At 41.3% G+C, this 23,806-nt stretch overlaps 1 protein-coding gene across 10 annotated transcripts in view; it reads left to right on the top strand.

The window, feature by feature from the left end:
- DYNC1I1 (dynein cytoplasmic 1 intermediate chain 1) overlaps nucleotides 1–23,806 on the top strand; it is a 285,945-nt gene that overhangs the window by 224,943 nt on the left and 37,196 nt on the right. For all 10 annotated transcript variants that reach the window (XM_045828664.1, XM_045828663.1, XM_045828666.1 and 7 more), the window contains 2 exons: nucleotides 1,038–1,171; nucleotides 4,887–5,031. In XM_045828664.1, coding sequence (XP_045684620.1) covers nucleotides 1,038–1,171; nucleotides 4,887–5,031 — 279 coding nt within the window. The remainder of the gene's footprint in view (nucleotides 1–1,037; nucleotides 1,172–4,886; nucleotides 5,032–23,806) is intronic.

Genomic DNA, 23,806 nt, shown 5'->3' with positions numbered 1-23,806 from the left:
CCACTCCTAATGTCATCAATGGAGCGCACCAGTTTCTGTGTTATGCCATCCCAGGGTCCCCTCACGGATGCACTCACTCTGTGGATCTTAGTACTGCCGGCATGTCATGTGACCGCGTGGTCTGTGCTACCCAGACTGTGAGCATGCACTTCCGATTTAGGGACTGCGTGGCTGAGATGACCTGATTTATTTGTTCTGAAAAATCAGAAACAAACAAACAAACAAAAAAATCACTAAATGTCCAAGCAGCTATGATGACATGATCCCCTACAATGATTTTTGAAAAAATTACTTCAGGTGCACATAGTAGGTGCTTTGATGTAAATAGCAAAAATATATTCAGGGATATTAGTTGTACTTAATTATTCTTCACTGTCATTAAAGTCAATTCAGCAGAATATGTTTTAAAATACACTTTAATTGTTGATTTCAAAAGTAATTTTAGATAAAATAAAGACTCTCCCTATTTTAAACACTTATTTAAACACTGTTCTTTGCAGGCTTATAGCCAATACATGCAATGGCCGCCTTGCATGGAATCTAGCCCCTGTTGAAGTCTGTTTTTTCTGACCTGAGTGACAACTTTCTGGTTTCAGTCCATGGAGGACACACACTCTTGTTTGACAAATGTGCTTAGTAGATCTGCTATTAGTACACATGTAGTCTCACGAACAATTGATTTTGAAAATGTTTGTAAATACAGGGGTATTGTGTGTTTTATTAAAGCCTGGGGCTGACAAGTGTAACCATTACAGTATTATCTTTAGTTTCTGCACCATTAGTTTCAAAATTCTCACCTGTCATCTCCGCCCGACTTAGAAGCAGCAGCACATGCTGATGAAATCCAGCCGCCTGAAACCAGAGATACACAGAAGCACGAATGTCGGGGCAGCAAAGCGTGGTTTCTGGCACAGCTGGGGTCTTTTGTAACGCTGTGTGAAAAGCAAACAGACGATGTAGCCAAATGATTTTTCCGTGCTATCTTTGGCATGGCGAGGGGTTGACAGAGGGAATGTAACCGTGGCGTGTTTTGGTAGGAGAGCATGGAGCTGGTGTACAATAAGTCCAAGCCTGTGGCTGTTACTGGAATGGCTTTCCCGACGGGAGACGTCAATAACTTCGTGGTTGGCAGTGAGGAGGGTACGGTCTACACGGCCTGTCGTCATGGAAGGTGATTTTCTGTTTTCTTACCGATGACGTGTTCCTCATTTCCGAAAGTCTGTTACCGCACTCTGGGTTGTGACCGCCTGGCATTAGGAGAAAGGTATTTCTGAAGAAATGCAAAGCACCGCCTCAAGTCTTCATTATGAGCATCCATCTGATTTGGTCATTAGTCATTTGTAAGCTTCTGATGGTCCACACTGCCTTGGGGAAAAAAGTCCCAGCTTCTTAGCATATCGTGTAAGACTCTTGACCCCCTGGCCCTTGCCGGCCTCAGCCTCCAGGCTGCAGCCACATGCTTAGCAGGGATGGGAGTCCCACGTATTGGTTATTCCAGCACTTCTCCATGAGTTTGTACATTCGATTTCTTCCTCCAGTCTGGCATGTCTCTCTCATCGGCCTGGATGAATCCTTCTTATTTTCAAGAGGCAATACAGGGGTCATTGCATGTTGAAGCCTCTCCAAACTCTGTTGGGCAAAGCAAACCTTTCCCTCCTTTATGTTTGCGTAGAACTTTCATTCCTTTATTCATTCATTCTTTTAAGGAACATTTACCAAGAACCTACCATCTGCCAGGCAGCATTATGGCATAAGGATGAAGTAGGAACAAAACAGACGTGGAGTTCATATTTTGATGAAGGCAAAAAGCAATAAACTAATAAGCAAGTAAATACATGATTTAAGATGACATGCACTATGGAGAAATTAAAGTAGAATAAATGGGACAGGACTATAGGCTGTCCGATTTGCTATTTTATGTATTTTTATGAATGCTTCTACAATAATATTAGTTTCATTTTATTTCAACCACTCGTTCATCTGCCATTTTGCTCTTACTGAACTATTTTCATTTTATCATTGATTCCGTGCCTGGTGACTGGCTCACAGTAAGTGGGGAACTGAAAATCTGGAGGGGGAATAAAGAAATGACAATATCCAAATAATATAGGGAAGTGCCCAGGGCTAACCCTTCCTCCCAGTCAGAGAGGCTAGAATAGTATGAGACACACAAGCCACTGTGGTTTCCAGGTGACAAGAACTCTGCCTTGACTAAGAGATTGGAAAATGCCCCCTGGAAAAGCATCAGGATAAAGTGGAATCCAGTAATTTAGACTAGGTTGTAAAATTGCATATAAGACAATGAATAGTCTCACATGTTTTGAAAGGCTCATTGTGTTCACCTTGGTGCTTAATTTCTCTTTCACTTCAGTTCTAATTCAATTGATTTTTTGATCCCTTGCTATTGGGATCCTTGCCAAGGATTTTTGATCCTTGGCTATTGATACATGTAATGAGGAACCACAAACCATTCCAAGTTCAGACCCCCGTGTTTTTGTGATCTGTAGAAGTAACAAGCACCCATGGCTCAGCTAAGTGATTTTGCTATTTACACAATATGATCTGTGATGTTCCTACTGTTTCATCCGATTGTAATGAGCAGTATTTGCTGTGCTCACGTGGTTTAAAGATGACTAGGAAGACCTGGCTCCTAGTTCCTTGCCCAAAGGGCCTACTTCCTTAAAACTGGCTAAACCCTGCATTAAAGTCTTATCAAGACATAACAAAGATCTGACAAAGTTTTTCATTCATACCAACATTCACTGTACACCTACTGTGAGCAGAGTGCATCGCTAGATGCTGCCATGCACACAAACATCATTTAAACCGGGCCCTTAGCTTCTAGAAACTGGTGGTGGTGGGAAAGGTGAACACACAAGTAGCTGCAATACAGGTAAAAGGTCCTGAGTGGCAGGTGTGAGGCACACGCCATGCAGCGGGCCAAACATGGCATCACAGCTTCATCTGAACATTTATTATAGTCAATAGGGCACAGGTTCAATGGACTTCATCCAGGACCTTAATGATCTGAGAAGGCCACAGAATATGTTCATTGATAACTTTCAGATTTATTTGTTGGATTCTGTAATGTGAATAACCTTTTATATGGTAAATATTTTTGTCCTGTGGCTAGTGTGCTTTTCAAGCACAATCAGTATATGCACTATCAAAATATTTCAGAGGAAGCATATGGGTGTACATACCACCAATCTTTGTACAGCACACTTGACTATACTTTTACATCAGTCCATCCATCTGAAATATAAAACACAAATCTTAGTAACGTTGTAAAGTAGCAGGCGTTTGGCTTTGTAGTAATTCTTAATGGGTCATAGAAGCCTATGGGGGCAGATTTCCATTTTTTGCCTAACATAGAGAAGGTGCAAATCTACTTCCATAAATTAAACAAAGTCCTCATTTTACACCCTATAAACCCTTTCAGGATGCTGTTAAGGGCAAGTGGAACCTCACCAGGGGCCACTTCAAAGGTCAGTTTCTCGTGTTCGTTAGAACAAACTTAAAGGATCACATGCAGAACTGATGTTTGTAGTTTCACTGGGCGTGATTTCCGAGTGCCTGCTATGCAGAACGCGCACTGCAGCCTTTTGCTCAGGACTTCAGGTGGTGCTCAGCACACTGCTGTTTACTGGTGCTGCAGAAGCCCAAATGTGTTCATAATTCTGTTCATTTCTAGTCTTAGTAACATAATATTTAAATTCTATAATACCTGTGCATTTTTTCATATTTATCACCGCATGCACACGGGTTTTTAAAATAGGGCATTTTGCTATATTTTCTAATTTGGTATGATTGCACACAGATTACTGTGTGATAATAAGGGGCTGAAAGGATGCTGACTTAGTTAAATAAGTGACAAATGTCTATGGATAATTTCAAAGTGTGTATCACTAGTTCTCAAATGTGCTTCTGTTGGAAGAAAAAGGTATAAGTTTGTCTCTTTTCCTTTGCTGTTTGTTTCAACAAGTATTTACTGAACACTTATTGCATGTTAATATAACATACTAACAAGGCACCCTCCCTTATGGCATTTGCAGTTTACCTTCAGAGCTGGGGTGTCAAACTCATTTTCACGGTGGGGGAGGGGCCCACAGCAGCCTCATGGTTGCCCGCAAAGGGCCGAATATAATTTCAACTCCTGAACAGTTTAGGAGTAGTTACATTTATACAGTCCTGAAATTATTTCGGCCCTTTGAAGGCAACGTTGAGGCTGATGTGGCCCCCAGTGAAAATGAGTTTGACACCCCTGTTTTAGAGGATTTGTAAATTTCTTCTCTGCTTCAGTGAAAACAGCATTTTCTCTCTATTTCATTTAAGTTATGCATATCACTTCGCAGTGGCAAGTGTTTCCACAAAGAATTATATGTTCAGGTTTGTGAACCTAGTGTAACAAATGTCCTGGAAAGAATAAATGCATTTATACAAGAATGCATGGAGCTTTGTAGCCAATAGGCCCCGCAGAAGAAATTAAAATGCAACATGCACAGAATGTGATCGCAACAATGGAATAGTCTCATTACAGACATGACAGCTTCTGAGATCTAAGTATGTATGTTCTTCATCAAAGTAACTACATCAACAATGATGAGATTTGAGGAACTTCTGAGAAAGGGTTAAATGATGACATTTAATATTAAATTCTAATGGTCAAAAAGATTATATTACACCGTGTTGTTTTTTAATCACCGAAAGTGGTCTGGTGTTTTATATCTCTCAAGATACTGTGAAAGTGGTTTCACTTTTGGTGGCGTATGGTGTTTGTGGTAAATTTTTGGGAAGTAATCGGGCAGGACTAATTTGTTTTTCAAAGCAATCACGGCTTTGCCAGGGTTACTGAAACTCTCTACTTACGTGTCGTCTTCATGCAGCAAAGCCGGTATCGGCGAGGTCTTCGAAGGCCACCAAGGGCCGGTCACGGGGATTAACTGCCACATGGCAGTGGGCCCTATCGACTTCTCCCACCTGTTTGTCACGTCGTCCTTTGACTGGACCGTCAAACTGTGGACCACAAAGGTAAGAATTCCTCATTTGAAATGTCATATTTTACATGAAATAAAAGTGAACAAATAAAATAGATTTTAAAATTGGTTTCAAAAAATTATTAAGTAACTCGAAATGAATCAGCTTTAGTGTGGTTCAAACTGGAGGCAAAACCTTGCCATCTGGAGAATTCTCAGTGACTTTAAAGTCCTTTCCTTTTCTGGATTATACATTCCAACAGGATGTGTTTTAAGGATAAAAAGGACTACAGAAAAAAATCTTTATTTCTAACACTCATATTGCTGGTGGTTATATTGTTACTCTTACTCTGATACCTGTGCTTGTATCACGAGATAAGTGACTGCTGGTATCTTTGAGAGTTGGTACTTTCAGCTGGGCTAAACAAAGATAAAAATGCACAGAATTAAATAAAATCCCTGTGGTAACCCTGAATTTTAGTTGGCAGTCTCAGGAAGAACCCACGGTGTGTTACCTTTAAATCTAAAAGAATACGTATTCACAGGTCTACCAAAACAGTGCAGAAAACATGACCAGTCCAGCACTGGTGACACTCCTGCTGCCTAGACTGTCCTCTGTAGAGCAATTTCCTAAAAGAACCCAGAGACACTGGGAGAAATGACTGATTCTAGATTTGGAGCAGCAAATGGACAAAATGAGCTTGGAATATTTTGTCACAATAGAAAACAAGGAAGCTACCAAACACTACAAATTTCTTGTCAAAAGACTTGGAAGCCACATTGAATAAGCTTCTGCTGGCCAAAGAATATCAATAAGGACAATAGATTCATGAGTTCATAATGACACTGAAAAAGAAAAAAACTCGTCGGTCAGCTTTGGAGATGAGTAGGGAGACCACCTCAGTATTCAGGAAACCTTTAAGTAAAGAATCAACTAATCATTTATTCTGAAAGAATCAATCAAAACAAATTTTTTTTGCTATATCGTTTGTACTTCATGATTACTAATAGTTGATCAGGAGAAGTTTTCCTTTGTATAAATATTCCGGCTAACACAGGGATGTTACCAGACAGGGGACCTGGCCCCCAGCCCGTTTGCTTAGGGCAAGCTGGTAGTGTGCGGGTTCTTGACTTTGTATAGGAGAGATTTTACAGCACAAGTCCGCATGACTATGAGGGGACCTTTATTAATGCTGAGGGCAGTACAATAAGGGCTTAACACAGGAGAAGCCACAGGGGAGACTAGGCTGTGCTGCCTTAGCTCAAGGGGAAGTCAGAGAAAAGGGGGCATTAGGGGCAGGTTCAGGGGAGCAGCCTGGGACAAGCTGTCTGTGCCCATTGCTCCCCCGATTGCAAGTTTTGTGGGTCCCTCAGAGTTTAGGAGATGTGTGCCTGTGGGTGAAGACGAGAGGGAAGAAGAGGGAGAAAGGAAGGACTGGGGCCCACTCCCCAGAGGGAGCACCTGCTGGGTCCTTTGTCTTGAGGCTTTTATCTCTCTCTTGCAGGCAGGACTCTTACGGGAGGCCTCAGGGGAAGGTCTGAACAGAATAGTCATCAGTTTTCCTGGTGTGCTCTTTCAGGGTAGAGGTCTCCACTGATTGGTCAGTGCCAGGGCAGGAGTCCTTTGTCATTGCAACTGGACCTGGTGTTGCCCACCTGGTTTTGCTGCTTTTCTGGGCCTGGAGCTGAAATACAACTGAGGTCAAATGTCATCTTTAAGGAGGTGACATTTGCTATCTGTCCGAAAATTGCTCAGCCAGTTCGTTCAGCTCTCTGTCTCAGTTTCCTTGTTCCACTTGCCCTGGCTTCCTGGCCTGTCTCAGGAAGAGGAAATGGTAGGATTTGAATGTCACCATTTTACAACCCTTAATGATCTAGGCAATGATTATTGCTGATAATGTAATAAAATTCGAAACAACCTTGATAATTATGGAAGTACACAATGCCCCCTTTGAAGCAGGCTTGCCCCGGCCCTCCCATCCCTCTGCCCCCTCCCCAAATAAAATCTGAATCTTATCAATCCACCAGATCTTTGAATTTAGAGGCAATAGGAAATACAGATGCAAAATGTTAAATAATACCACAGGGATGGAGTCAGCCAAATCCAGACTATGGAGAAATCTGTAGGACAGCTGAGATCAATTCTGCAAACTGAATATTTTTTTCCCAAGGGAAAAGAAATAAAGATGGAAACTATATATCAAAACAATATAGGAAACAGCAAAACTTGAGACCTTTCAGCCAGTCTCAAAATGTGGATCCTGTATAGATTCAAACAAATAATGCATTAAAAAATTAAAGGGCTATTAGGGAAATGTGAATATTGACTTGATATTTATGGATTATTATTTTAGGTGTGATAATGATATTGTGATTATTTTAAGGGCTTTTGCTTTTTAAAGATGCACACTAAATACATAAGAAATCATATGATGCCAGAGAGTTGCTTCAAAATAATCAGCTGGGTTGGGGAAAGCTTGTGGGTGTAGATGAATACAATTCACTCTGTATTGCTAAATATTGATGCTGGATATGCAGGGTCTGGAAAAAATAATGCCCCCCTTTTATTACAAAACCTGAAGCATGTAATTCTGTAACATAACAATATCATACTCAAGCACACCATATGACATTTTAGGTGAAATGTTCAAGTTAAAACTATAAGTTATTACACCCATATTATTACCTTACCAAACACACTCAAGCAGGCGTTACTTCTGCCAGGCCCCTGTATAGCAGGTCTTTGAATAACATTTTGTAGAAGGTCATTTCCTTATGTTGATGAGATGCCCTAGGAACTTAACTTTTGTTTACATCAATTATCCTACAGTAAAATTGCTTTCCTTATATCTTGTTTCATATAAGTGAGGAAGGCACTGGTGCCCAAGGCAGTACCCTATGTAAAGTGCAATGGGCTAAGGAGTAAGTGGAAAGCAAGGAGAGGAAGATGAAAGGTAGAGATGGCGTTTTTCCTTTTTCTCTTTTCTTTTCTTAAAGATTATAAAGACTCTTGAGGATGTTGCTGTCATGGAAGAGCCTTTAAAGAAACAGAGTAGAAAGTCTGGAGGCATGAGGCAGGCAGAGGGCCCTGAAGATGTTGGAGAGAATAAGATGCACAACCTGGGCAGGGCGTGAATTTTAAATTTGGAAGTGACGTCTCTTCTGTTGTAAGAAAGCGTGGGGCTAATGTGAGGAAGTGTGCAGGTTTGGTGAATGGCAGCAGAGAGAACTCCTCTGATAGAGTTTCCTCACTGCAGTGAGTGGGGAGTGGAGGTGCTGATGGAGGAACTAAAGGAAGCACATTTCAGCCGGTTCAGGAGAGAAGAGGACGGGCTCCTCCAAGAGAGCTTAGCAGCACCAAAATGGACATGGACCAGGGGGACACTTAGATGGACCTTGGGCTGGAGCTCTGTCAGAATGTGATGGAAGGACAACAGAACACAGGATTTGGAGAGATGGGCAAGAAAGGGTTTGGTGTTAGAGACTAAGGATTCTCAGCTGGAACCGAAAGGAAGTGAGGACAGATAGGAGAAAGTGAAAGGAGCCAGGGGCCAAAGCCTCTGTCAGATCAAAGAGCAAGCGTGATGGAAGTCACTGAGTATGATGAGCATTAGTAACGTAAGAGATTATTGTGGAAAGTGAGATGTTCGGATTTAGTGGTTCACAACTGAAATAATTCTAAGTGATTGAAAAATAATAAAAAAACAGGTCTGGGCTGTGGGCATGTTTGTAGCTGATGGCTGATATGCTCAGTGAGGAAGGGGTAACTGGGATTGGGGATCCAGATTTGTGTGACCCCAAAGTCCATATTCCATTCTGTACCAGCAGGCTAAGTTTAGAGGCAAGAATCCCAGTCAGAAGGCGGGTTCAGTCATCCAGAAAAGAACCAGAATTTTGGCAGTGGCAGGGACGGAGCAGGGGCTTGTGGAAGAGAACTCGAGTCTGAGAGAGAGAAGCAAGCAGACATGGTGACCAACTGACCTGATTTGGGAAGAGAATCAGTGATGACTCTGATAGTTCTGCCTGAGTCACGTGAGTGAAAGAACAGTCGTGACAGTATCAAAACAGGAAATGGAGGAGGAGGAACAGGCTAGGATTGGGGGCAGAAAATCAGTAGTCTGAAGCATGCCTGGAAATTCCTAAAAGGTAGTCAGGAATACTGGAACTCAGGGGCAAGAGTAGAGTTAAAAATAGTTATGACACTGATCAGCGTATAGTTCATCATTTATTGCAAGGGAGAAAATTATGAAGAGAACGTGAATGGAAGAGGCCCAGGTAGCAGCCTTGGAGCCACCGATGCTGCGGGATGAGAAGGAAAACATGGATCATTGGAAAGACAAGAGGACGGTGGCATTAACCTCAGGGAGAGCAGTTTCACTGGAGCAGTGGGGGCAAATAGTGCATCTGTCTTTGTGGACTGAGGAGGAGAGACAGCAGACACAGAAAATACTGACTCCTGTTTCAGGCACTGGGCTGTGAGCCGAAGGAGATGGAGAAGTGGCTCGCAGGGAAAATCGGGCCCAGGAAGGATTTAGTTATTATAGTTTGGGAGAGACTTGAGCATGTTGGTGGCCTGAAGAGATGGAGCCAATGAAAACTGTAGATCGATAGTGAGTGGTTTGAAAAACTGGGAAAGGTGATATCAGGTGTCCACATGGGGATGGTGTGAGCAGAAGAGGCGGGACACAGCTAAGCCTGGACAAAAGGCTATGGGTAGGTTTAGCTAAGTGGAAGTGGAGGGGGAAGCAGAGGATGAGAGAAGGTCTCTATTTTCACAGGGACATACTTAGGTGCAAACACTGATGGAAACTGGGGTGTGGTAGGGAGAGGAGAAAGGTTTAGACCAGGCCCTGCAAGAGATGGGACAAAGCCTGTACTCCGCAGGATATCTGAACATCACAGACATGAGGCCCAGCTGGGGCTAAATTGCGTTTCACAGATGATGTCTAATATAAATTGTGGAAGAGTGCTAGGGATTGTATAAAATCTCTATCATTAAATTTCTTAGGTCTATAGAAACCTCCTGAATCTGACCATCAAAACTGTCTGCAACCTGTTCTTCAGAGTCAAGTGTGGGAGAGAACCACTTCTGAATAGTTCTAAGTAAAGGGTTCTCAAAGTGTGCCGCTTGTTCGTTAGGGGCAGCATTACTGAGGACTGATTAGATTTGCCAGCTCACCACTCCAGGCCTTCTGCATCAGAAAGCCTGGGGGTGGGGCCTGGCAGTCTGTGATCCTGAGGACCCTGACGCTGTGGAAATTCGAAGAGCCCGTGCTCTAAACCAACATGAAGTTTTGTTTCAAACTCCCCACCCGACAGAACTAAGGGGGGCAGCTTCATTATTGTGAGGGTCTCTGCTTTCTCCTCTCAGTGAAATCTGAGGTTGTCTTTGGGAAATGAGGAGTAGTTCAGGGTTCAGAAAGGAGAGAGAAAACAATGTCCCACACCCCAACCAGGTTTCATGATACGATTAATACCCTACTTGTTGGTGAGGGGGTTGTACTATGAACATGTCTGAAATCCCAAATCTGTCGTGGCCTTCTGTGGTGATCTCTTAACACTGGCTCGAGTCTTTTTCCTCTTCTTAATCAGAACATGCATAAAATTTATAAGAAACAGAGGCACCATGTCTTAAAACTCATAATGACTTTTGCAAGACTATGATTGAAAGTAATCTTCTTGCCCTAACTGGTGTAGCTCAGCAGATTGATCACAGGCCTACAAACCAAAAGTTGCCAGTTTGATTCCCAGTCAGGGCACATGTCTGGATTGCGGGCCAGGTCTCTGGCTTATGAGAGGCAACCACACATTGATGTTTCTCCCCCTCTCTTTCTCCCTCCTTCCCCTCTCTCTAAAAATAAATAAGTTTTTTTTTAAAAAAAGAGAAAATAACCTTCTTTATTTTAATAAAAGAGCCAAGTAAAAATATAGATACTGACTTGGAAATAGTAAAAATTAAGGCTTCTGTTTTTCTTTAGTCTTGTTGACAATGAGAATTTTCAGAAAGGTTTAGAGCAGAGAAAAAAATTAGATGAGCCCTGGCCTGTATCTCAGTTGGTTAGAGCATCATTCTGATATGCCAAGGTTGCAGGTTCGATCCTGTCAAGGCACAAACAAGAATCGACCACTGAATGCATAAATAAATGGAAAAACAAGTAGATGTCTCTCTCTCTCTCTCTTTCTCTGTCTTTCTGTCCCTCTCTCTCTCCTTCCAGCTGTCTCTAAAAGCAATCTATACAAAAAAACTTTTTAATGAAATGAGTAATTATATTTTAGTCCCTTTTACCTCCATAGTCTGTATTTTGAAGTTATCGAGTGACTTGGAGCCCTCTGATCATTTAAACAAAGGTGAAGAAGCTTACAGTGGGGCCATGCTGGATAACTGAGTGAGTGATTCCCTCGCACTTAACATCATGTCTTAGTCTGTTCCCGCTGCTATAACAAAATTCCACAGACTGGGTGGCAAATAAACAATAGAAATTTAGTTATCAAAGTTCTGGAGGCTGAGAAACCCCTAATCAAGGGGATAGTATGGCCACATTCTTCCTGGGTCATAGCCAGCTCCTTATTACTGTGATTAGTGATAAGACACTAATCTCATTGATGGGCTCCATCCTCCAAAGGCCCCCCACCTCCTAATACTATCATCTTTGGGAATTAGGATTTCAATGGAAGAATTTCAAGGGAACAAAAACATTCAAATCAGATTGCAAATTAAATAATAGAGAAGAATCCTTCAAATGGTGAAAAGAGTTGATGCTGAGAAATAAGACTTTGAACTAGTCAGAAGTAAGATTTAAAAAGTGCCTTCAATACGATACTTGGTGCATAAAAATAAATACAGCTCAAAAAGATAACCCAAAGAAATACAAAGGAAAACCAAGCAACAGGAAAATTTGGCAACACATGCATTTTGTCTATTCTATTGACAAGAACTTGCATTTCTAACACAAAGATAAAATACTAGGAAAGAAAACCTGTATTCCAGGAGAAAAGATTATGCTGGAATCAACACACTGAGGGAAATGACTGTAATCTCCGAGCCTGCAGCCACGTCCGTGTCCATTCACTTTGCATCGGTAATGTGGTTGCTGAAGAGGCACCAGCACTTCACACAGTTTTAGGAAGAGAGACCATGATTTTAAAAGCTCAAGACTAAAAATTGAACTTTCTCTACACAGGTTGTTAGAAATATTGCAGGTAAAGAGAAAAAGTATATTTGGAGAACATGCAGTCATTGTCAATTCTCCTTGTGATTTAAAAAGTTAATGTTACCATTAACTTTATATATGGTTTCATTTAAATTTTCCATGAAGATTGGGCAGGTGGAATTTTTGAATTGGGAAAGGCTAAGGAAAGAACATAATACTGCATATTTTGGAGGTTTGGGCTTCTAATTAGTCCCCAAAGAGCAGTTTAGCTCTTGAACACCAAATAGCCACACTGATTATTGATGGAAAATTAACCTACCTAATAGTATTATGGGAAAATTGAGACAACTGCACTTGAACAACAATGAAAAAAGGTAAAAAAAAGAAAAAGAAAATTAACCTACCTAATAGCATTACAGAATCTTAAAATTTTTAAATTATTTTTTTCTGGTTTCATTAGCTTAATTGACTTAATAAGAGGAAACAAATAATTGTGTTTCAGTGAAAGAGGCAGGTTCTTTTTTTTGTTTGTTAGAAACTTAAGGCAATGTGATTAAAGACATACTTTTTTAAGTATACCAATGCAACCATTTTTGATAATGACAGAAACTTTATCACTTTAATTATTAACATATTTTATTTTAATTCCATGCAATAAATATAAAGCAAATAAAGTGTATAACCCTTGCTTCAGTGGGTAAAGAGTTAAAATAGAACCATGTATAGAATGAACACTGTTATGGTTGGTTAGCATATAGGCAATACACAGGAAAGTCCAAATGAGTAGAAGAACAAGCAGATGCGTGCTAAATGGGGTATGGGCAGGGAAGATGAAGAGTGTAAGTCCTCTACCTGTCCACCTGGAGGCCTCCCATGGGAGATCTTCCCAGGTGAACCCCCACATTAAGCATCATGTGTCTCTTCTCTATATGTCCAAGTAACCCTTCCCTTCAACTTAATGAAAACGAAACAAAACACAGATACCCACCTGCCCTTGACCTTGTCGTCCCTTTTCAATGCTGGTTATCTTCTTCCTTTTCCCACAGAACTGCAGTTTTGCCTCCCATAGTCTCTCTTGATCCCTATGATTACCACTAAGCCTGCTCCTTCAAGAGTTGCCCTGACCTCCTTCTTGCCTGTTCCAGTGTCATTTTGCCATTTTCATTTCATGACTTTGCTGTTTCAATAATGTTGATTAGTTCCCTGGAACATCCTTTTCTTTTTTAAAAAATTATTTTATTGTTGTTCAATTACAGTTGTCTGCATTTCCCCCCCACCGCTTACCCTCAGCCCCAGCCAAACCCACCTCCCTCCCTTGCTTCCACCCTCCCCTTGGTTTTGTCCATGTGTCCTTTATAGTACTTCCTGAAAACCCTTCTCCCCACTGTCCCCTCCCCCCTCCTCTCTGGTTGTTGTCAGATTGTTCTTAATTTCAATGTCTCTGGTTATATTTTGTTTGCTTCTTTCTTTTGTGGATTAGGTTCCAGTTAAAGGTGAGATCATATGGTATTTGTCCCTCACCACCTGGCTTATTTCACTTAGCATAATGCTCTCCAGTTCCATCCACACTGTCAAAAAGGGGAGGAGCTCCTTCTTTTTCTCTGCTGCGTAGTTGGAACATCCTTCTTTAAACACATCGCTGAGGCCATGGCTCCACCAGTGCCCCATCCTGGTGTGTTAGTCCCCGGGCCACACAGCAGCAAGTGAGCTGCAGCCGGAGAGCACAGTTTTGCTCCCATTACCACCTGAGCTCCGCCTCCTGTCTGCCAGCACCCCTCACCCTTGTCTGTTGAAAAATTGTCTTCACGAAACTGGTCCCTGGTGCCAAAAAGGTTGGGGACCACTGCCATGCATCAAAAGGTGCAGGTCCAGTCCCTGGTCAGGGCACCTATAAGAGGCAACCGACGATATTTCTCTCTCATGTCAGTGTTCTCTCCTCCCCCCCGCCCCCCACTTCCTCTTGCTCTAAAATTTGTGAAAACATATCCTCGGGTGAGGATTAAAAATAAAAATTTTAAAAATACATCACTGAGGCTATTTTTAAGAGAATAGTATAAAGCTGCATACTTAAAATTCTATGCTTGGTGATTCTTTCAAACAATTTTAAAAATGTGTTTCCTGAATAAACCCTATTGAGTACCAGTTCTTACCTTTTACTGTATCTTAACATATTACATGTCGCATCCATCAAGAAATGCTGGCGTTGATCGTTAGAAATCAAGCATGAACTCTCGGCTGAATGCAAACATTCGCTATTCCACTCAGCTTTTCTGTTTGCTGAGGTTTTGGATAATTTTGTCCCTGTGCTGTAGTTTGGCTTAGTGGCTAGACAAGTAATGATTCTCTGGGCTTTTTATCATTGCGTTCAGTTTGGAAAGTTTCAGTGGATTCCAATTAAATACTGGGTTAATATTTATTTTGGTCCGGGTACAGCTTCACGAGGATTAAGGTTCTTGATACTCTTCATGTATTTGCCAGCTCAGTCCTTTAAACTTCAAAGGGCTCGTGTTTCTTCTGCGCATATTGATAATATCCTCCAAATCCTTTCTGCACTAGAACTTTTGGGCTCTAAAATTCCATTCTTCATGTCAACTGATCAGGTAGGTACAGAGCCTGACTCCCCCCATGTGTTGGTGTGTGATGGTGATCCTGGGCAGCACCCTGGGATGCTATCATCCAGGAACTTCTCAGCACTCACATTTGATTGGTGGAATTCCCTGACTTCCTCCAAAAGTGTCTTGACATTATGTAATCTGTCTGAGCAGTTACCATACATCCCCATCCTCGGATCTTTTAACAAAACAGTGAATCTGAGAACAAGAGTTTCTAAAGCGACTCAATGGTGATGGCTTTGCAGAAATTAGAAAGATAATCTTCAATTTTTGAGCAAGTACTGTGAAATCAATAAATGATAAGTATTTTCTATCTCAGTTTTACATTCTCTGCCAGGGTTAAAAATATAAGATGACTATCTTGGCTGATTTTTTCAATCCTAGCTCCTAGAAAGGAATGATAATTTGAGTTTTTATGAATAAAAGACATGAGAAAATTTTGTTTCTAAGGAAAAACATTCATTATTATGCTTAAAATGTATTCATTGAAAAGGATTATGCATTGAAATAAATACTAAACATGGCTAAGTTATAGATAATACAATAATAAAAATACTTCTGTCTTGCCCACAGAATCACATTTATTATGTGTAGAATTTCCACCCTGTGCCCATAGATCCTGAGCTCCTTGAGAGTAGACTCGTATTACTTTGTCTGCTTCCTCAGTACCTGGCATAGTTTTGGCACCTGGTAGGTACTGAATAAATCACTGAATTAATACATGAATGAATAATCCCTGGGCTTTTAAAAAAGATGAACATTAAAGAAATACTGTAGTAAATATTTAGTTAGCAGTGGTTTTGAGCAGTTAAAATTCATAGCCATAATTTAGAAATATAATAATTAGCAAACTGAGGTTAAACTTTTAAAATTCTATGAGGAAATATTTAAGAAACTATAATTTTGGAAAAATATCTACGGCAACTACCCAGGCAGGAATAGAGGGGCCTCCTCAATATTTTCCTTATGAAGTGGGTGAGTAGGATTCCCACTCTTTCATGAGAATGGTTGGAAGAGCCAGGCTACATAGTACGTGTCCCGAGCCACCCCTTCCACTCAAGAGGGTATTTGTCCAAGGGACAAGGGAAGGGAAGCAAGGGAAGGGAAGCAAGGGAAGAGTTTCCCCAACAGGTCTGACAGTTACCTCTTGGTACACTGTTACCTAGTTACACACAGGAATGCACTTTCTAAAGATATCCCTGGGAAACTCTGTCTCTTGTGGGATGTGGTTCCCTTCATAAAAAGGGGGCTTGACTCCTCTCTAAACCATAGTTTATAAGAGAAATTCTTAACTTAAACTAAAGCAGTGGAAATGTTCTAAAAAAGGTTCTCAAAGTAGGTGACATCCAAGCTGGAGTATGAAAGAGGTAGTTAGGTAAAGGGAGAAGGGGAAGGGCATGTAAACAAGGGAAACCAAGTATTAAAAATCAGAAGCATGGGATAGTGGGTAATGCAGCTGTGTGACTTTATAAAAGTTACTTAACCTCTCTGTGCTGCAGTTTATTCATTTATACAATAAGAATTATAATAATATCTATCTCATAGGATACATGTGAAGATTAAATGAATTAATGTACATAGAGCTCTTAGAACAGTACCAGGCACAGAGTAAGCACTGTGAAAAAAGTAGCAATTATTATTAAATGTTGTTATTATTGCAGTTGTTGTTATTTGGATATTAAAGTGGTTTAATTGAGCTGGAACGGTGGGTACAAGGTGACCAGAAGATAATAATGAAAGGATGTCTCTGGGGGCAAAAAAGGACCAGATGATGAAAGGCAGCCTGAGATGCTATGTGATGGGGTGTAGACTTTCTTTTGAAAATGACAAGGGCTGTAGCTTATGCTAAAGTGGGGCCTCACTGCCTCTTCCTTGCTGTCAGGACCCAGCGTGAGACCAGGTCCTGGAGACATCTCACCTTCCCTCAGGATTCTGAGCCACAGTGTTGCATCATGTTCTACATCTGATGACTGTTTTTCCAGGTTACCAGCAATACTTGTGTTTTAACTCGATATCTCTCCTATCTCAACATTAGTTGATTGTATTATTAATGAACATTCACAATTCTACCATATTCAGTGGTAGCATCTGGATTGACCAAAATGTTTGCTTTTGCAACCCTTCATGAACTTCCATTCCAATGCACTACTCCACTCCAGTTTTCAGATGCAGCCCAATCATGCTGATGACGACTGTAATGATCATAATCATTATCATAATAATAGAAGCTGTATTCACCTGAATGCTTCCATGTGACTGGCATTTCCCCAATGATGTCATGTCATTCTAAGTAAGCTTTTGTCGATATACTGCCAGGTGACCTCCATCTTGAATGGATCTTGCAGAATTGTCTCGTCTGACTTTTCTGTTAGCCTTGTGTTTACTTGTTCCACCATTGTCTCTCTAGCTGGAGTTTTCTTTTCATCAATTTATAATTATTTTTAAATTTTTGAGGCAAATATACAAGGGTGGGCAAAAGTAGGTTTATGGTTGTAATACGAATTTATGCAATAGTTAATAAATAATAATACAAGAATAAACTCTGTTTCAGGTACTCACAACTGTAAGCCTACGTTTGCTCACCTCTGTATTCCTTTGCTCATCCTTCTCTGTTCTAACAAACTTTCATGGCTAGTACTTCTGATCCTCACCGAGAGCCCGGTTAGCATTATCATCGGTCCTCCCTCTCACCCAAATGCTGACTTTGTAAAGGGATTTAAATAATGTGTGAGTCAAGCCAAGAAAATGGAGATACATTTATCTTCAATCTTAAGAAAGCCTAAGTAAGGGTTTTTTCTTAGTATATCCTAATATCAATTACTTTCATAGTTTTTACAAATTTCTTTAACTATTTAGTATATAGTCACATGCTCTTTTTTTCGGAGTTGGGTATTTCTTTATTTCTGTGTCTAATGTCTGTTAGTTTGCCAGCATTGTATACAATATAGAATAAGTTGAGTTTGATGATTAGGACAAATTGCTACGTTATCAGCTTGGGACAACAAAATTTGGGAGATTGATTTCCTTCTTCTAGTACTTTGTAAAGAATAAATAAAAGTCTTGTAGAGGAAAAATAAATATAATTAATCATTGAAAATTCTCATTTTTTCCTTCCAAAGTAGAGTAACAGGCCCTCCCATAAATTCTGGGGAAACAGACTTCAGTGTTTACTGCTGGAAGCTCACCAGTTCTGTGGAAGTTTCTGGAGAGGAATGTTGTGGAATTGGCAGTAGAGTGAAATCGTTTTCTCTCCTGTCCCCTGGTTCATTGGCTTGAACTAAGCCCAAGTCAAAAGTAAGAAGTCTCTTATAAGTTGTCAGCTTCCTTCTCACTTAGGACCTTCCTTGATGATTAAAAACTTAACTTTTAAACCAGATTTCCCCTTTACCGCTCTGCCAGACCCAGCTGCGTTAAGAGGGATAATGGGTCACTAATCCAGGAGGGTTTTGCTTGAGACTCTTGGCTTCCACCCACCTATGGAACTTAATTTATGCCTGATTTGTTGGGGCTTTCTCTCCCTCGATCACCCTCCTTTTGCAAAGCTCAGTAAATGAGCTGAGTGGTGCTACTCTCTCACTATTAAAACCATTTTTTTAACATAACAACCCATGAGCCATCCCAGTGAGGTGTGTCTTCACGTCTGTGAGAGCCTGCAGGTGTGCAGTGCATTCTTCTTTCCACCGTGTCTTGTGTTCGTCTAGATTTGTAATAAATTAGAACACTCATTCTCTTCTCGAAGAATGCCCATCCCCCGAAAGTCTATCCATTCGGAAAAATATAGCTTCTTAAGAGCAGAAAATGACCACAGCTTTGTTACCAAATATGTGACAAAGTTCTTACCAATTTTTCCAAAGTTGGCATCTGCCCACGATCACGCTTTCTGCTATTCTCTTCGATCATCTTCCTAAAATACCCCTTTCCTTGTGCCACCTCCTTAAACTACAACACATAACAACAGTGTTTGCACTCTGTAGAATCTTAGCCGGTATCTTTAAAAGGAGTTCTATGATTTTTAAACAATACAGAAAGAGTTAAACAAAATGAGTAAGTATCTTCAGCAGGGAGGTCTTTTTAACTTTTTCTTCAGAACTGGGCTGCATATGTGGCCTGCGGAGATCCCGAAACTTATGTGGACATGGGGCTCCTGCTGCCCCAAGAATACTGAGAGAGCAGTGTTCCTTGGAACAGACCTCTGGAAACAGTGATGTCACTCTGCTTGCTTTCCTAATCATTTCAAACACCCCGACCTGCACTTCACAGTGTTCCACCCTTTTGGACAGGCGTCTCCCCAACAGTCCCACAAGTTCAAGTACTATCTTTCTGAGTTGCACTTCCAGCAATAATGACAAACAAGCAAGAATAAAACCAGCAAGGATGGAGATCATTGAATTTGAATATATCTAGGGGGAAAGGAAAGAGAGACTGCAGGAAAGGAAGATTTAAGTGTCCAGAAATAGTATTTAGAGAAGGAGGCGAGGCAGGCTCTGAAAGCTGTGGAAAGAGCTTACCTGAAGGCAGGTGCGGGGCGGCACCGCAAGGAATGGTGGTTGAATAAATACAGCATTTATTTTTTCTGTAAACAGTCTTTATGTCCTTTATAGAATCAAAGGCCATGTGTGGGAAACAAGAAAGAAAGACAACTAGAAAATCTGGTTTCAGTCACAGAAATCAGACCAGAGCAGTACTCTGCAGATAATGCCCTAATTTTTCGGAAAAGAAAACCGATGTCTAGGGAGGCGTGATGTTGATGTCCTTTTAGTCCCATGTGTTTTCCACCTCACACTGACTGTAGTTGAGTCAGTTAGAAATGTGTTAAAAAAATCAGTAGCATAATATTTTGAACTGTCTGCCTATTTTATTTGCCATTTTTCAGTGGACTCAGATGATGGAATTAACTTACCATTTTTATCTGGCTTAATAATGTATCACTCTATTGTCATAAAACCATTCTGATAATAATTTTTATCAACACCAAAAACTTAAAACGTGAACATAGTGTAAATGTCTTATTGTATTTACTTGTTCATTGATTTCTTCTTTCCAGTGAGCTGAGCTTCTTGAGGTTAGTGGCCGTATTTCACATCTGTTCCGTATCTCCCACAGCTTCTAGTCAGAGTTGTAAATGGTCCATATATAATATAGGCTGATTAGCTTATTGACCATTTACATGTGAATTAAATTAGACCTCTGGGAGTTATATTGCTGATTAATGTAAGGTAAACCCAAAGGTTTTGTATTTATTGTAAGCCTGTTTCAATCCTCATGCAGGCACCCAGTGCCTGAACTGCCCCCAGACCAGCAAAGACACCTCTGTCCTTCACTGATGTCTCTGACAGCTGCATTCTGCACTTATCACCTCTTTTGTTCTCCACGGATCGTCCGCCCTTCCGTCCAACAAGTATACACACACGTGAACACATAAGTATTTACATAGTGGCCTACATGTTATCATTGCAAAACATGCAAGAATATAACAGTGCAAATTTTTTTCACAATCACTCAAAGTCCATAGCTGACATTGTGGTTTACTCTTAGTGCTGGACATCCTATGGGTTTGGACAAATGTGTGATAACATATATCCATCCTTACAATAGCATACAGAATATTTTCACTGCCCTAACATCCTCTGTGCTGTGCCTGTGTAACCCTATACCTTGGCAGCCACTGGTCGTTTCACTGTCTGCATAGTTTTTTGCCTTTTCCAGAATGTCATGTAGTTGGAATCACACAGCACGCGGCCTTTTCAGGTTGGCTTCTTTCACTCAGCGATATGCGTTGACATTTCCTCCATGTCTTTTCATGGCTTGATAGCGGATTTCTTTTTAGCACTGAATTATATTCCATTGTCTGGATGTACTATGTTTGTTACTTCACCTACTGAAAAATACTTTGGTTGCTTCCAAGTTTTGGCACTTATGAATAAAGCTGCTATAAAGTCCATCCACGTGCAGGGTTCTATGTGGACATAAGTTTTCTACTCCTTTGGGTGAATACCAATGAGTATGATTGCTGGATCATACGGTAAAAGTATGTTTAGTTTCGTAAGAAACTTCCAGACTGTCTTCCCAAGTGATTATACCATTTTGCCTGCTCACCAGCAGTTAATGAGAGTTGCTGTTACTCTACATCCTCCCTACCATTTGGTGTTATTGATGTTCTGGATTCTGGGCATTCTAACAGTTGTGTAGAAGTATCTCATTGTTGTTTTAATTTGCATTTCCCTGATAGCCTATGATGTGGAGCATCTTTTCATATGCTTATTTTCTATCTGTGTATCTTCTTTAGTGAGGTACCAGTTAAAGTCTTTGGCCCATGTTTTTTAATCCTCATCTGAAGGTATGTTTTTTGTTGTTGTTGTTTTTGTTTTTTGTTTTGTTTTTGCTGGGGGGAAAGAGAAAGAGAGAGAGAAATTGGTTGCCTCCCTCACACACCCCAACCGGGGATCAAACCACCAATCTTTGGTGTATGGATGATGTTTCAACCAAATGAGCCACCCAGCCAGGGCTGGCCCATTTTTAATCAAGTATTTTTTATTGTTGAATTTTAAAAACTCTTTGTATATTGTGGATAACAGACCTTTATCAAATGCACCTTCTGCAAACATTTTCTCCCAGTCTGAGGCTTGTCTTCTCATTCTCTTGATAACTGTGTAAATTTAATTAACACTTGACTGGTAATTAAAGGCAAATATTGCCTTTTCTATGCTTCTAATCAAAATAATACTACACTTGATCACTTTTTTATTCATGAAGCCAACATTTAAGCATGCTTTTAACCCCATGCCAAGGCCTTTGAAAGAACAGCGATGCTCAAATGGGTACACAGTATACACATCTCTCCACTCAAATTTCTTTAAAGGGAAACAGTTCCTGTCAACCTCCACTATATTGCTTTAAGTTATTTTTATTCTACTATAATTTAAATACATATAGACAGAGAACAAGGTATACATTCCTTGTACTTATTCATTTAATACATAGCTATCGAGGGCTTACCATGGTGCAGGCGCTGGGATTATAAGAGTAACGAAGGTAGACACAGTCCCTGACTTCACAGGCATGTCCACTCTGGTAGGGAAGGGAAAAAAACCCAAATATAATTGACTCTTATTTTTCACAGTAAACTGGCAAACACTGCTTCTAGGGGAAATACAGGGTTAAGTTCCTGAAAGCCTCTTCTTACCACATTTTCATCAACCAGTCAATACATGATCTTGTTTTGTGTGTGTTTCTGTTTAAAGACACCTTTCTTGATATGTACAGTTGATCTCTTAACACTGAATTGCAGCCAATGGCTCCTGCCTGAAGGCAGCTTTTCTAACGTATGTATTCTCTCCACTAGGCACACTCCTGCCTCTTGTACTTTAGCACTATGCTTGGGGGCCTTTGTAAACAGAGGAGTCACTGACAAGAAAACCCACAAAAATGGAAAACACATGGCCCCCAGGAGACCACAGTCAGGGTGTTTGTTTACAGTATGGGAGCTGAAACAAGGCAGCAGTGGGCACGTGCGGGTCAGGTTACTTGAAGTTTTCTCCTCTCTGCACTTGGCCACGAATGACTTCAAAGTACTGATTTGGGGTTACACATTAACTGAGAGAGTAGGCGATTGCAGAAACATGGAATCCCCAGATAACAAGGACCCACTGTATGTAAAAATGACACATCGTGACAGGTGTTGGGAAGAAAATGAAGTGGGGTTAAGGGTGGAGAGCAAGGGGACATCGGGCCGACATTGTCGACGGGTGACTAGGGCCATCCTCTCTGAGAAGGGGACACCTGGGCAGACATGAGTAATGAGAAGAGATCAGCTCTGAAGGTGAGGTGAAGGGAGGTATCGGAGGCAGAGGGAACAGTGTCAAAGTCTGTGAAGCAGGCGCGAGCTTGCCTTGGCCTATGTGAGGAATGGGACAGAGGTCTCCGTGTTTGCAGCGGAAGTGGAATAGCAGGAAAGGGGCTGCAAAGGGAATCAGAGGATTCTGTCCTAAAGGGAAGCCCTTGAGGTTTTTAAATATATGTATAAGCTATAGGCTATAACTCTTAAATAATTTTCCAGCTCCCCCCAAATTACAAATTAGACTTATCCCTTCCCCTTCTGTACTGTTTAAATTAACCACTTTAACTTCACGTGACTGTGGTGTTTCCCTGACACTGCAGTGGTATCCACAGTGTGACTGTCCGGCTGACCTCACTGGTGACGCTGTGCTGTGTGTTGGCCGCAGGGGTGACCCTCACCTGGCATAGACAGGTCATCTCCTACTCCTCATTCCTCAGTGTTGTGTTTCCTTCCCTAGCCTGCCATGGCTGCCGTGAGAACGCTCCTGCAGGGCCGGACTCTGACGCACAGTCACAAGGCAGCACTGTGGAGGTGATGCAGGGAGTCCAACCTGCAGCCCGTGGGCCATAGTTGACACAGGATGGCTATGAATGTGGCCCAACACAAAGTCGTAAATTTACTTAAAACATTATGAGATGTTTTCGTTTTCATTAGTGTTCGTGTGTTTAATGTGTGGCCCAAGACAACTCTTCTTCCAGGGTGGCCCAGAGACGCCAAAAGGTTGGACACCCCTGACTCTAGAGCGTGTTTACATACTTTTTTGACCCTCACCTAATGGAAAATACAAAATAATACTTCTAGAGAACTCCTTGCATTGTGCCTACCCTCAGGAATTAAACCCACAGCCTCTGGGATTGTTTGAAAAAGCTTACTCTAACAGAGGATTTTTAGGGCAGTGAAACCACATTGTACCTACTACAATGGTGGAGAGTGGTCAGGATACACTTGCCCCAACTCATAGCATGTGCAACCATGCCACCAAGAGCAAACCCTCTGGTAAACTTTGCCCTTTGGGGGATACTGATGATGTGCCAGTGTGGGTTCATGGACTGTGACAAACGTGCCCCTCGGTGGGAAATGTTGATAGTGGGGGAGGCTGTGGGTGTGCGGGGCAGGGAGTAGATGGAAACTCCCTGTACCTTCCACTCAGCTGTGCTGTGAACCCCAAACTGTCCTAAAATATAACTTTTGGTCCCTAGCCTAGGCTGTGGGTTCCATCCCCCGTCACGG

The sequence above is a fragment of the Phyllostomus hastatus genome, unplaced genomic scaffold (assembly GCF_019186645.2).
Source record: "Phyllostomus hastatus isolate PE091 unplaced genomic scaffold, TTU_PhHast_1.1 phas_scaffold_78, whole genome shotgun sequence".
Lineage (NCBI taxonomy): Eukaryota > Metazoa > Chordata > Mammalia > Chiroptera > Phyllostomidae > Phyllostomus > Phyllostomus hastatus.
Note: the sequence above shows the minus strand (reverse complement) of the source record. Positions and strands in the feature narration are given on the sequence as shown.